The sequence below is a fragment of the Dipodomys ordii genome, unplaced genomic scaffold, assembly GCF_000151885.1.
Source record: "Dipodomys ordii isolate 6190 unplaced genomic scaffold, Dord_2.0 Scaffold113, whole genome shotgun sequence".
NCBI lineage: Eukaryota > Metazoa > Chordata > Mammalia > Rodentia > Heteromyidae > Dipodomys > Dipodomys ordii.
This window is the reverse complement of record NW_012267329.1, coordinates 4,854,539-4,867,612: the sequence shown is the minus strand read 5'-3', so window position 1 is coordinate 4,867,612 and position 13,074 is coordinate 4,854,539. Positions and strand designations below refer to the sequence as shown.

At 36.6% G+C, this 13,074-nt stretch overlaps 2 protein-coding genes and 2 pseudogenes across 2 annotated transcripts in view; all 4 read right to left on the bottom strand.

Moving 5' to 3' along the window:
* LOC105995017 (olfactory receptor 502-like) overlaps window positions 1-164 on the bottom strand; it is a 3,034-nt gene extending 2,870 nt beyond the window's left edge. Inside the window, exon 1 of the mRNA XM_013028686.1 lies at window positions 149-164. Coding sequence (XP_012884140.1) covers window positions 149-164 — 16 coding nt within the window. The remainder of the gene's footprint in view (window positions 1-148) is intronic.
* A 3,714-nt stretch (window positions 165-3,878) lies between these two features.
* On the bottom strand, window positions 3,879-4,562 carry LOC105995016 (annotated as a pseudogene).
* Window positions 4,563-8,148: 3,586 nt separating this feature from the next.
* Window positions 8,149-9,234, bottom strand: LOC105995015 (annotated as a pseudogene).
* Window positions 9,235-10,319: 1,085 nt separating this feature from the next.
* Window positions 10,320-11,264, bottom strand: LOC105995080 (olfactory receptor 502-like). Its single transcript, XM_013028746.1, has one exon. The coding sequence runs from the start codon at window positions 11,262-11,264 to the stop codon at window positions 10,320-10,322; it is 945 nt and encodes a 314-aa protein (XP_012884200.1).
* Window positions 11,265-13,074: the final 1,810 nt, after the last annotated feature.

Sequence of the window (13,074 nt, the reverse complement as noted above, 5' to 3'; positions counted from 1 at the left end):
AATGCAAAAGCATCATGGAGCATTTTCAGGTTCTTCAGTGGATATTGGGCAACTCAATTCATATAACAATAGTGATCTTCCAAGATGTTACCAATTCTCTGGTGGTCAATTTATTCATTTCTATCCTGTTCTTTGTGCATAGACTTACCATCTTTGTTTGACATTTACTATGGAGTATAATTACATGCCCCAAAAGAGTGATAAGAATCATAAATATCTTGACAGCTATGATGAAGAAATAGTGTTAAACGTCAGGTATAAAATCTAGCATTAGCTATAACCATTCCATATGGTTGTTCATGAGACCCTTGATTTCCTGTTTCTTTTTCTCACAGTATTCCAAAGGACATTCTTAGTGGCAGTCACTATGGGGCATGGTGACACTTTTAAACCCCCAACTCCAGCATACAGAATAGCAAGAAACTCCCAATTATTATGTATCTGAGACTAATGGTCTTCAACCATTCTATTCTTCTTTAATTTAATTAATATTATGGTCTATAATAACTAACTTAAAAGTTTCCTAAACTTAAAGTCTCAGTAGTTTGGTTGTTGTTGTTTGCCTTTGCTCTCATATGTGTTACCTTGTTTTGTTTGTCTGGTTATACTTTTCACTGTGTTTGATTTGACTAAATTAAAGTTTTGGTAATCTATTTGGTAAAAATTTGGTAATCACCCTGAGAAAAATCAAGTTTCTTGGCCATCCCACATGCAATCTCATGGCTTAAAATTTTCAGACATAAATTGTTCACCTTAGCTTTAATATGTACTTCTTGCCAAATGTTTTGGATGGGTATCAGTAAAATATGCTGTGGTCCATGTGAGGTAGAACTCCATGTAAAATTCTGTTGTGAAAAATGAAAAGGCTCAAGAAGCTCTGTAAAGTTAATATGTGCACATTTAAAACAGTCTATATCAAAGTGGCGCTGTGGCTCAAGTGGTAGAGCGCTTGCCTTGAGCTGAAGAGTGCCAGGGACAGTTTCCAAGCCCAGAGTTCAAGCTCCACAACCAACAAAAAAAATAAAAATAAAATAAAATAAAACAGTCTATATGCCTTCCAGATAAGAAAGTGTCACACCATTAGCACTTAAGAATTGCTTTATTGAGTACGAGGATTATGGGAGAACACAAATCTTCAACATGAAGACTGATTGACCCTTGTTCTCTTACTGCTCCTCATCATAGACTCTAACTCCCTGGAGCCCCATTTTGAGGCTGTGGGTTTATAACTACTATAATCACAAGAACCAGTATTTCTTCAGAGCTTGCATTATATCAACTCCTATGCTAAGTATTTTACCCAGCAAGAAAGTGCTTTTATTATCTTCATTTTTCTGAGGAAAGGACACAGCTTAGAGAGTCCAAAAGACTTAGGCTGAGGGAATGAGAAGCCTCCCCACAACTGTCATTTTTGTACTACCCATTAAAGTCTCTACTTTAATGCTTCTCCCCTCCCCACTCCACTCAGTTGCTGGAATGTTAAACCTTCTGGGAAGCCATCAGCAACCTTGCAGACCACATGGCAGCACTCCCATATGTGGGAGGAGTGAAAAACCCTGAAGACAACTCCACATAATGAAGGCTGGAATTCTGTGCACACACTGAACTCTCAAATGGACCATTCTAGAAGGACATTTGAGCCTCTTTTATGTCAAGACAGACGTGACTTGCTATGACTCAGACAGTGACATGTACTACACTCAGGAAGATGAACATTAGTTGAAAGAACAGAAATTTCTTACAAGAATGAATAATATAAACTTAAATTCCCTACTAATATCCCTTCTAATTCCCTTAAAATATATACATTTCAACAGGTAAAAAAAAAAGCATAGGATATTGCCTCGTGGAATCATTACATACATATAAGACATAAAAGCAATGTCATAAAGGTAGGATGAGGAAAATAAATATACAAGTACTTTATATTTTATGTAAATTGCTACATAACTAATTCTAGCTAAAAGGTGACATTTTAATAACAGATAATAGTTAAATCAATTGTTTAAAAATGATGTAAAGACCTATGACTAAAATGTCAATGAAAAAAACATAGAGTACAATAGAAGGGAAAAATCTCATATGATCCAAGGAAAAGAAAAAAGAGAAAGAAAAAAACAAAACACTATTAAAGACCACCCACATGGTAAAATATTGAATTATTTTCATCTTTGTTTGGGGAAAACTTCTCCTTCACTATTTTTATTCATGGTTATACTGAAGTCTCAGCTATTGAATAAGGTAATGAAAACAAATATAAAACCACATTAAAAATGTGAAATCAGAGATAAAACAATAAGTAAAACTCCATTTTTGCTTGGTGTTAATCCAGTAAATACTGAGAAATTTATAAAACATATGCTTTATCTAGAAAGATAACAGAACAAAAGTTGAATATATGCAAAAATCATATTTATATCTGGTAACTACTAAAAGAGAATAAAAGTGTAATAAAATTTATTTAAAGCTAAGCTCCAGTTGCTCACACCTGTAATCCTAGCTACTCAGGAGGCTGAGATCTGAAGATCATGGTTCAAAGCCAGTCCAGGCAGGCAAGGCCGTGACCTCTTATCTCCAATAAACCACTAGAAAACTGGAAGTGGTGCTGTGGCTCAAGAAGTAGAGAGCTCATCTTGAGCTGAAGAATGTAGGGACACAGGGATAGCACCCAAGCCCAGAATTCAAACCCCATGACCGACAAAAAAAATAATAAATGTATTTAAAATGTGTCAAAGTGCTCTTCTCTTTCTCTCTTTTTCTCCTCTTCTTTCCCCTCTGTCTCCACATGCCTCCATCTCTTACAGGCCCATAGTTTGCTGTCCCCCAAATAAATGCTCTTTCTGCCAGAAAAAAGTGTGTCAAAGTATTTGGAAATACATTTATGAATAGCATATAAACTGTATTTAAAGATAAATGAAAGAAAACCCACTTAAGTAGAAAGAGGTACTATATTCAATACTATATTCCTTAACTGGAAAACGCACTATCAATAAAGTAAAAACTCCATCTCCAAAGGTTGATTTGCAGATTCAGATTCAATGCACTATGGATCCAAATTCTACAAGGAATAATAACAATAATCTGATGGTGAAATGAATACAGCCAACGAGTAAAGGTTAGTAAATGTTCTGTTACTGTGAAAAAAAGTAGCTGACCTATAAAATTCAATGCAGAAAAGGTTTATTTAGGTTCATAAATTTGGAAGTTTCACTAAGTAATGAGATGGCTCCATGACTGAGGCTTTTGGTGACATATCATGCTGTCACACACAGTAGAATAAAACCATTCACATCCTGGTCAGAAAACAAAACAGAGAAGTCAAAGAGGTTGGGGTACCTTCCCCAGTGAGCTAACCGTCACTAGGCTCAACCTCTGGATGTTTCCACCATCTCCTAATAGCACAGTACTAGGGACCAATGCTGTAACAAATATCCACCTTGGGCAATATTGAAGAGCCATCCCATAACAAGGTCTAACCTCATGAAGACATGCCATAGAAAAAAACGTGTTCAGTGGATGAATACAATTTTGTTTAATTGACACAATTTATGTTCCTAATTGTATATATATATATTTTTTTTTACTTTAAAAGTAACTGAGTTACCTAAAAATTTAACCCTAATGTTTACTGAAAAATCATCACATTCACTAAGGCTGCATCAGAGGATAGATTTCAAAACAGATATTCAGTATGACATTGACCATGACATAGTGTATTCATGGACGACTTTGTTGAACGGTAATTCTGTTGCATGATAAACACATCATTATCAAAAAGATGATGATGATGATGATGATAACCAGATACTCATCTTCCTTTTAAATATGACAACTAGGCAATATCATTCCTGTAAGAAACTGTACAAAGTAATACCTCATTAAGAAAGTATTTTCCTACCAAGATCTCTTTTCAGAACACCTTTAATCTTGTTATGCCTGAATCTGTAGATGAGGGGGTTCAACATGGGTATCACCACCATATAGAACACAGATATCATCTTCTTCTTCTGGTCAGTGGAGCAGCTGGCATCACATAAATAAATGTAACTGTCCCATAGCACAGAGTGACTGCAGTGAGGTGGGAGGTGCAGGTGGAAAAGGCCTTGTGGCGGCCCTAAGTGGAGCACAACTTCAGGATGGTGATGAGGATGTACATGTAGCTGATGGCTATGACAATCCCTGTGGACACAATGACAGAGCCAGCAGTAAATGAGGGAACAATTGTGAACATGATGTCCGCTGAACAGGATACATCAACTAAGGGAACAAAATCACATAAAAAAATGATTGACTATATTGAGTCCACAGAAAAGTAAACCAAAGAAGGAAAGAGTAAAGGAGGAAGCATTCAGAAAACCTCTTATGAAAGCTACTGCAAGTAACTGCACACAAACTCATGTAGATGTTTTGGCTGAATACAGCAGTGGGTTGCAGATACCCACAAAGTCATCATAGGCCATGGAAGCTAAAATAAAGCATTTAAATGTCCCAAAGAAACAAGTTGAACCAAGCTGGAAGCCACACACAAGGTGTAGAGCATCATTAAGTTGTGTTATAGACATAGGGCAATCCAAATTCAACATCTCAAGATACTGCCAATTCTCAAGTGGTCAATTTATCCTTTTGTTCTCTTCTAGGTATTTATGCTACATCTATAGTCTAAATTTACCAAACTTTCTTATAAATAAATGTTAACCAGACTTGCTATTAGATAAATGTTAGTTCCATGGTTACTGTGGATCTTGCCATTAAAAAGACAACACTAAATTTCATGTATAAATTGCTAACGTGAGCTCTATCCATTCAATGTGTTTATTGCTAAATATTATGTACTGACATCCATAACACATGCTAATCAGTACTGTCAGGGAACACGGTACTTGTAAAGCTACCTTTTAAATAACCAAAAATGTAAAAAATAAATAAAACATATACATTTTCATGGTAGAAAGAAACATGTCAAAAGCTGTATAATGAAAGAAAAATTAGAAAGATGTTTGGATGAGTTCCAGAAGAGAAACAGTGTCATTGTGTAGATGGATTGTGACAGAACACCAGAATCTTCAGCCACAAGATGCAGCCATACTCTGATTTTTCAAAACCCCACCTTAAAGTCACCTCTCTAAACCCCTGAGGCACACTGTTAAGGGAGAAAGTTTATAAACGCTACAATAACTAGAATCAATATCCTACAGAGCTGACTCTATTGGATTAAAAAGTATGCTAAGCACTGAACACATTTTAAATCCTCATCAATTTTATGAAATCATTCCTTTAAGTATCCTCATTGGCAGATAAGAGAACTGAGACCAAAAGTTTCAAGCAATTTGTTCTGATTTCAATGCCCAATGTCAGTTTCCTGTTTCCAATACTGTTGACTAAAGTCTCCCCTACTTGTCAGAAATTTTCCATCTCCTGGGAAGCCATCAGCAGCCTGTGCAACAGTTGCCATCCCTAAATATTATCCCAAATAATGGAGTCTTAAGTTCAATGCATACACACCATTTCCTTGACCGTGAAACAGACTATTCTAAAAGACCATCAAACACTTCCTATGACAATCCAGTCATTGTTACTCCAGTAGTAATCACATTATGCATTCAAGAAGCTAAACATCAGGAAAGAATAGGAATCTCTAACTCTCATCTCATATCTAAAATGGCAAATAACTGGTTTATATAAACATAACACTAAAATACATAAAAATCACTAAATAAAATGGTGCTACTGCTTTTGGTGATTTCATATAAATGTTAGACATATACAACATATCATAAGGTAGCATGAGAAAAAATAGTAAGGTCTCAGAATCTTTATATTTTCTGTAAATTACTACATTACTAATGCTAGGTGTGATGGACTTTCAAGAAGAAATAGTAGAGCAGCAAACATGTTAGGCGAAATGAACCCCAAGATAAGGACTCAAATGTTCTTTCTTTCTTGTGATTGTTTCTAACATATATATAAGATGATTTCTTTGTTGCTTTGTATGTGCCTCCCCCATGGTATAACCCCTGTTTTCACTGTATTTGATGTTGGTATAATTTGTGGATGGGAAGGGAAAAAACAAATCATTTAAATAGGGATACAAGTGGACTCATTGCAACAATGAAATGTACAAGACCTTATGTCCAAAAATAAACTTTACAACTTTGGCTGGGGTTGGGAGGTCAAGAGGGGGGTGGTGGGCATGTGGTAGGGAGATGGGAAGGGATGGGAAGGGGAAACGAATGAGGAGGCAACAATGCTTGGTAAGAAATGAACTCACTACCTTGCCCATGTAATTGTAACACCTTTATATGGTATTTTTACAATAAAAAAAACATTTAAAAAGTAATGCAAAGATATGTGTCTAAAATGCCAGGTGAGAATGACAGAGGAGGACAAGGCTGGGGGAGACATTGCATAATGCTTGAGCTGGCTTTGAACCACAATCCTCAGATCTCAGTCTGAATAGCTAGAACTACAAGCATGAGCCAGCAGTACTAAGCTCAAAATATTATATTTTTAAATAATAAAAAATAAATAAACCAGAAATCCTTCATCACATTAAAAATGTGATAGAATAACATCACCAGGAGAGCAGATCAAGCAGAAAAAAAATAGTAAGCTCATAGACAGGCTGCATTAAAATACAATGGTGACCATTAATAAGTAGGCTAAAGAATTAAAAAGAGACTTCTCTGGAAAGGAAATAAGAATGGCCAATAGACACATGAAGAAATGCTCAATTTCTCTGGCCATAAAAGAAATCCAAACCAAAACCACATTGAGATTCTACCTCACCCCAGGAAGAATGGTCATTATCAAGAAAACAAATGATAATAGATGCTGGTGGGGATGTAGCCAAAAGAGAACACTACTTCACTATTGGTGGAAATGTAAGATGGTACAACCACCTTGGAAGGCTGTATGGAGGTACCTCGAAAGACTAAACATAGAACACTCCTATGATCCCAGAATCCCACTCCTGGGAATTTATCTAAAGGATCTCAAGCTAAGCCACATTAAAGTAAACAGAACAACTATGTTCATTGCAGCATTATTTACCATAGCTATGGAACCAACCCAGGTGCTCTTCAATAGATGAATGGATCAAGAAAATGTGGTATATATACACAATGGCCTTTTATGCTTCTATCAGAAAGAATGACATCACACCTTTCATGAAGAAATAGAAAGACTTGGAAAAAAATAGTATTAAGTGAGGTAAGCCAGACCAAAGAAATATGGGCTCTATGGTTTCCTTCATTCGTAATCATTAGTATATGTAGGATAGTCCGGCAGAGAATCATAATAGCTTAAGAGCTATGTACATATGACCATACAAAATGATTCTAATTGAAATGAACTTCAGGCATGGAAACAAAAGGTCTTTTTCTCAGTTGATTTCACCAATGTACTATATCTAGTTCTTTTTTCTTATTTTATTTCATTTTTGTTTTTTGTATATATTTTTATTGTAAAAATATTGTACAGAGTGGTTAAAGTTACATGAGTAAGGCAATGTACACATTTCTTTTTTTCTGAATACATTTAAAGTATATTTTTTCCCTGTGAATTATAAAAGCTGTTTTTTTCATCGGGTTCCTATCAGACACATTGCTAGAAATAACATAGAACTTGTTGGTTAGCAATTCAAAGTTCCCACAGGTCCCTCCCTGATCCAGAGACAATAAACACAGTGAGAAAAACTGATGAGGACTCAGGCTGGCCTGACATCCAGGCTCATCCACTAGCAGAGTGAACTCAGCAGCTTCCGTACCATGCTATCCCTTAGTTTCCTCATAGGGTTGAGGAGAAATTGAGGAGGGAATAAATGAAGAGCCTTACCACAGGACAGGTCTTGGGAAGGGTGATACAGGTCTTTTCATTGCTTGAAAAAAGCTTCAATGAGCAACAGCAGCCCTTACACAATGGTCCCCAGTCCAGCTGTTATGACAATGCAGTGAACACACCCTGTGTTTGAGAGATACAGTCAGTCACTAAGCATGCACCAGATGCCACGTAGATAGGCTGTTGCAGGCCAGAATGCAAGCAAATGCTGAGCTGAGGAACTTTATCAGTGCACAGACCCACACATACACAATGAAGAAATCAGAAAACAACAGTGACAAAAAATAAACAGATTTAAAAATTCAGTATTGCTTAGAGACGACAGTCATCAAGTCTCCCAACAGCCACCTGAAGCCAATGGTCCTAGTTATTAAACATCACATAGCTGTACCTATGTTCACCTCCTTTGTGAAAATCATGCTCATTCTCTCTCCAGGAGACAGGGCTGTCTGCAAAGCCTTGAACTGACAAGGTAATCCACGGGGCCAGCTTTGGTTCATCAAAGTAATGACACAGCCATTCCAGCAAGACACAGATTTGCTCTGGAAGGATGAGGCCAGTGATTGTACACAGGCAAGACCTGGCCACTACTGTTGGCTGAGGACAGCAGTAGGTTGACACGAAATTATTAGGCTCGTTATTTAGGTCTGCATTACAGAAGACTGCACCAAGCCACTCAAAGAGCTCTGGGGCACCCACAGGATGATTCCGCCTCTCCTTTAAGCTCACTGCTCTGCCGCACTGGGCACTGCAAATCACTCACTGTGCTCAGGTCTACTTTAGGGTGATGTTTCTGAATTTGGAATTTGGAAAAGTATGACATCATTGTTGACTCTGTTGCACCTGTACAATGCCAAGCCAAAAGGAAATCAAACTTCAAAGGCTTCTTGTCTTTGAAGGACCAGCATATTCTTTTATACTTCTTAGACTCCAATATAAAGGGTGAATCCATCAAAACAATGGAAACAATGAACTTTCTGATTTTTCTGCCAAAATACTGAGAGGGATGACCTTGAACTCCAGTTTCTTCATAAGTGTCTTTACCAGGGATAAAATCAAATTTCCATTGGATATCAGACCAACAGTACCTTCATCAATATGTATATTGAACGTCAGTGCATAGCAGGAACCTTTCCTTACAAAAGTGTTGATGACGTCATGTGTAATTAATTCATGAAGAGATAAATTCTTCACAGAGTAATAGGGTCCAGTTTCCATGACCAGGCTTTTCAGTTCTTTTGGTAGTATCCCACATTCTGGAATGAGAAATGACACCTGGTAATTGTGATAGTGGGCCTCCACTAGATGCCGGTGGAGTGACTTGTGGTGGCTGAAGTTGGATTTCTCACAGACTAGGAAGTGACAGGGCACTTCTCGAAGCCTTCGCAGCATGGCCATAGTCTCCACTACCAAATGAGTACATTTCTTATCCAGCATTTTAACCTCCTCCTTTGTTTTTCCCCTACCATTCCTTCCCTCCCCACCTCCCCAACTCCCCTCTTCCTACCCCAAAGTTGAAAAGTTCATTTGCAACATAGTGTCTTATACATCTCATTGTTACCATAGGTTAACCTGTTTCCTTATTTCAGCATTGTGCTGTTTCTATTACTAATTTCATTTTTCTTTCTCCATGGGTTTTCCATGGAAATCTCTGTCTTTGATTCTAGTACCTTCCATTTAGTATATACATTAATCTGATTTGGGGAAGGGAAGGAAAATAACAAAATGAGGAAAGAAATACAAAGGATAATCCATTGCAAAAATGATATTCAGAAGACACCATGTTGGAAATGAACTTTGCAAACTGAGGAGGGCAGGGGTAGGGAAAGGGAAGGGATAGTGGGAGAACAACAGAAGAGTGGGTAACAATCAACAAGAAATGGACCTCACTCATGTAACCGCAACCCCTCTGTACAGCATCTCTCCAATAAAGTAACATTTTTAAAACAGAATACAACAGTGAACATAAAACACAAAAAAAGAACAAAGAGAAAAAAAGAAAGCTTACAAGACACTTGGAAGAACATTAAAAGGAAAAGTATCTGTGTCACTATAGCAGGGAGAATGTTTTAATCAGTGTGTTAAAGATCCCCTTCTTACTCCCTCATAATTTCAACCACCACCAAAATCACAGAAAGAATTGAAATTAAGTAATTTTATGGCCATAAAATCAGGGAGCTTCACATCCAAACTAACACATTCCAGTAAGCACCTTTTTGGGGGGTGAAAACTTTGAAATAATTTTTAGCAAATTTTGTTTTCCAACAAGAGTTCATATTCTTAATCATAAACTCAGTGAGATTTCATGACACCACATCAAAACCTCTTAGTTGGTACATGATCTCAAAATGAACTATGCTTAATAAAAATTGCTCTATAGGTAATTATGTATCAAAATGATTGCAGGACGATTTCAGAATGTCAGTTTACTTTTAGGTATAGCTATTATTTCTATAATGAAGATTAGAAAATACCAAGCCTGACTAAGAAAACACTTTCCTCCAAAGCTCTCTCTTCAGAGCCCCCTTGATCTCATTATTCCTGAGACTGTAGATAAGGGGGTTCAACATGGGGATCACCACCATGTAGAACACAGATATCACCTTGTTCTGGTCAGTGGAGTAGCTAGATTTGGGCATCAGATAAATAAACATAACTGTCCCATAGAACAGAGCAACTGCAGTGAGGTGGGAGGTGCAGGTGGAGAAGGCTTTCTGGCGGCCCTCAGTGGAGCGCATCTTCAGGATGGTGATGAGGATGTAGATGTAGGAGACGGCTATGACAATCACTGTGATCACAGAGATGGAGGCAGCAGTAAATGTGGAAAGAAGTAGGAGGGCACTATCTTCAGAACAAGCAATTTCACGCAGAGGAGCAAAATCACAGAAGAAATGATTGATTCTGTTTGACCCACAGAACACTAGAGAAAAGAAAGTAATAGCAAAGGCTGAAGCATTAAAACAACCACCTATGAAAGCTACTATAAGTAACTGGAAACAAACTTGTGTGGACATTTTGGATGAATACACCAGTGGGTTGCAGATGGCCACAAAGCGATCATAGGCCATGGCAGCCAGAAGACAGCACTCAACTGCCCCAAAGAGGAAAGCTGTACACATCTGGATGACACATCCATGGTAGGAGATCATGTTTTTGTCCATCAGAAAGTTAACTAACATGTTGGGTGTGACAGAAGATGAAAGGCCCATGTCCGCAAAAGCTAAATTGCTGAGGAAAAAGTACATGGGGTGGTGGAGCTGAGTGGAGACTCTGATGAGAAGGATTGTGCAGAGATTTCCAGCTATGGTCACCAGGTAGATGCACAGGATGATGATGAAGAGGATGACTCGAAGGACTGGGTCCTGTGTTAAGCCCAACAGAATGAACTCTGTCACTGTGGTGTGGTTCCCATCTACCAGGGAATCCATCAGACAATAAGGTTGCTCCCAGGACAAATCTAGGAAGAATAGATTATATGAAAAATTTATAAACACATTGATTTAATTTATCTTAGTGCATACTGAATGTCATCATAATCATATTCAAGTACCAGTATACATATGCAATGGAAAATGATACTATCTATAATTTTAAAATTGATTTTAGCAAAACCACCCTCAAAATTCTATCTTATATTCTTTCTTTCCCTTGACGTTTGCAATTTCTTAAATCTAAAATGTATGGTTTTAAAGGAAAATAAAAATTCAAAATAGATGAACAAATCCACAAGACTGAGTACACTGATAGGAAAACATAAATAGGTTATTGTATGACAAGCTCAGATAGCAGTTGAAATATATTTATAGTTGGTAAATATGCATATATATATATTCTTGCTAAATGCTTAATGTGCAGCTAAGAATTACATACCTATTGAAGTATGTGTTATGCATATAGTGTATTACATGTTATAAAAATGATATTTTGAATAGGTATGTGAGTTCTGGGCAAGGTCCCAGAGCCTTCAAGTGCTCTATCAATTAAGCCACAACTCTACTTCCAGCTTTTTGGTGCTTTAGGGGAGACAATAATCTCATGGACTTTGCTGCTTGAGCTGACTGTGAATCTTTAGCCTCAGATCTCAGCCTCCTGAGTAGCTAGGATTACAGGCCTGAGCCCTGTCACCCAGCTAATATTATGTTCTCTATCATGTAGAATTGAGATAGAAGTGTTTAGAGAAGACTATGTAACTTGCTTATAATTACACAGGAAGTTACATACTCAAACTATTTACTTATACAAATTATTTTCATAGTTTGTATTTGGAAAATTGCCAGTTACAAATATATAACTTTTTTTGTTACTATGCAATAATTAAATTATAGTGAGCACCAAGTCCAATACATCCAGCAATTAATGTAAAACAGATTTCTGTAATCTTCTTAATGCTAACATGTGATAGAGTTGCTCAGATTGTTTTACATTTCAAGATAACCATCAGTTAAATAAAACTCTTTTTTAGAAGTCATACAAAATTTCTGATACTAGATATAAGTTCTATATTAGTGCTAAAAAGGAGGTTACTTATTAATTCACCAATTGTTCAAGTTTATTGGATATTTTATATATTTGAAAAAAGTAATAATGTTTTAGCAAATACATTGAAATGCTAATGCAATCACTGTACAAAAAATCCTTTAATATCAACCAATATAAAGCATGTTCATTCATATGAAAAAAATAACTTTCTACTGTAATGATAATTTTTCACTGGAAATTTTAACATAAAGTAAAGTCACTTTGAAAATGATATATATTTGTATAAAGAACAAACTAAAAAATTTAAAAAGGATCTCAGGTTTTATCTATATTGATCCTAAACTCTAAACCTGCAGAATGTATGTACTAAACTTCCTGTCCACAATGTTGACCCTTAAAAACTCAGATGTATAAAAACATAAGTGTTTCAGAAAAGATTTATATACCTTTACATGTAAACCTCCAAATTCATTTTAAGTATCAACACAATCCTAAGCATCTCAAAGATAGCATTTTCTCAGAGTGTAACTTTGGGTAGTGCTGAGATTATGTGCATTTCTCTTATAGTTAAATAAGTGAGACTCAAGAGGCAAAAATCTTAACGCAAACCAAACTCCTACCTCTTGGAATGAGAACACATTCAGCTTTGAGTAGCAGCACAAAATCACAGTGATCATATACCTTGAAATATGTTTTCTGTTCTCCTTTGGGTCTAAATCCCCAGTGAAGCTGGAGATTCAAGTATGAATGCAAAAGCAT

What these genes read in the sequence shown, in the direction of transcription:
- LOC105995080 (XM_013028746.1), bottom strand. Translation starts at nt 11,264, where the DNA reads ATGGATTCCCTGGTAGATGGGAACCACACCACAGTGACAGAGTTCATT.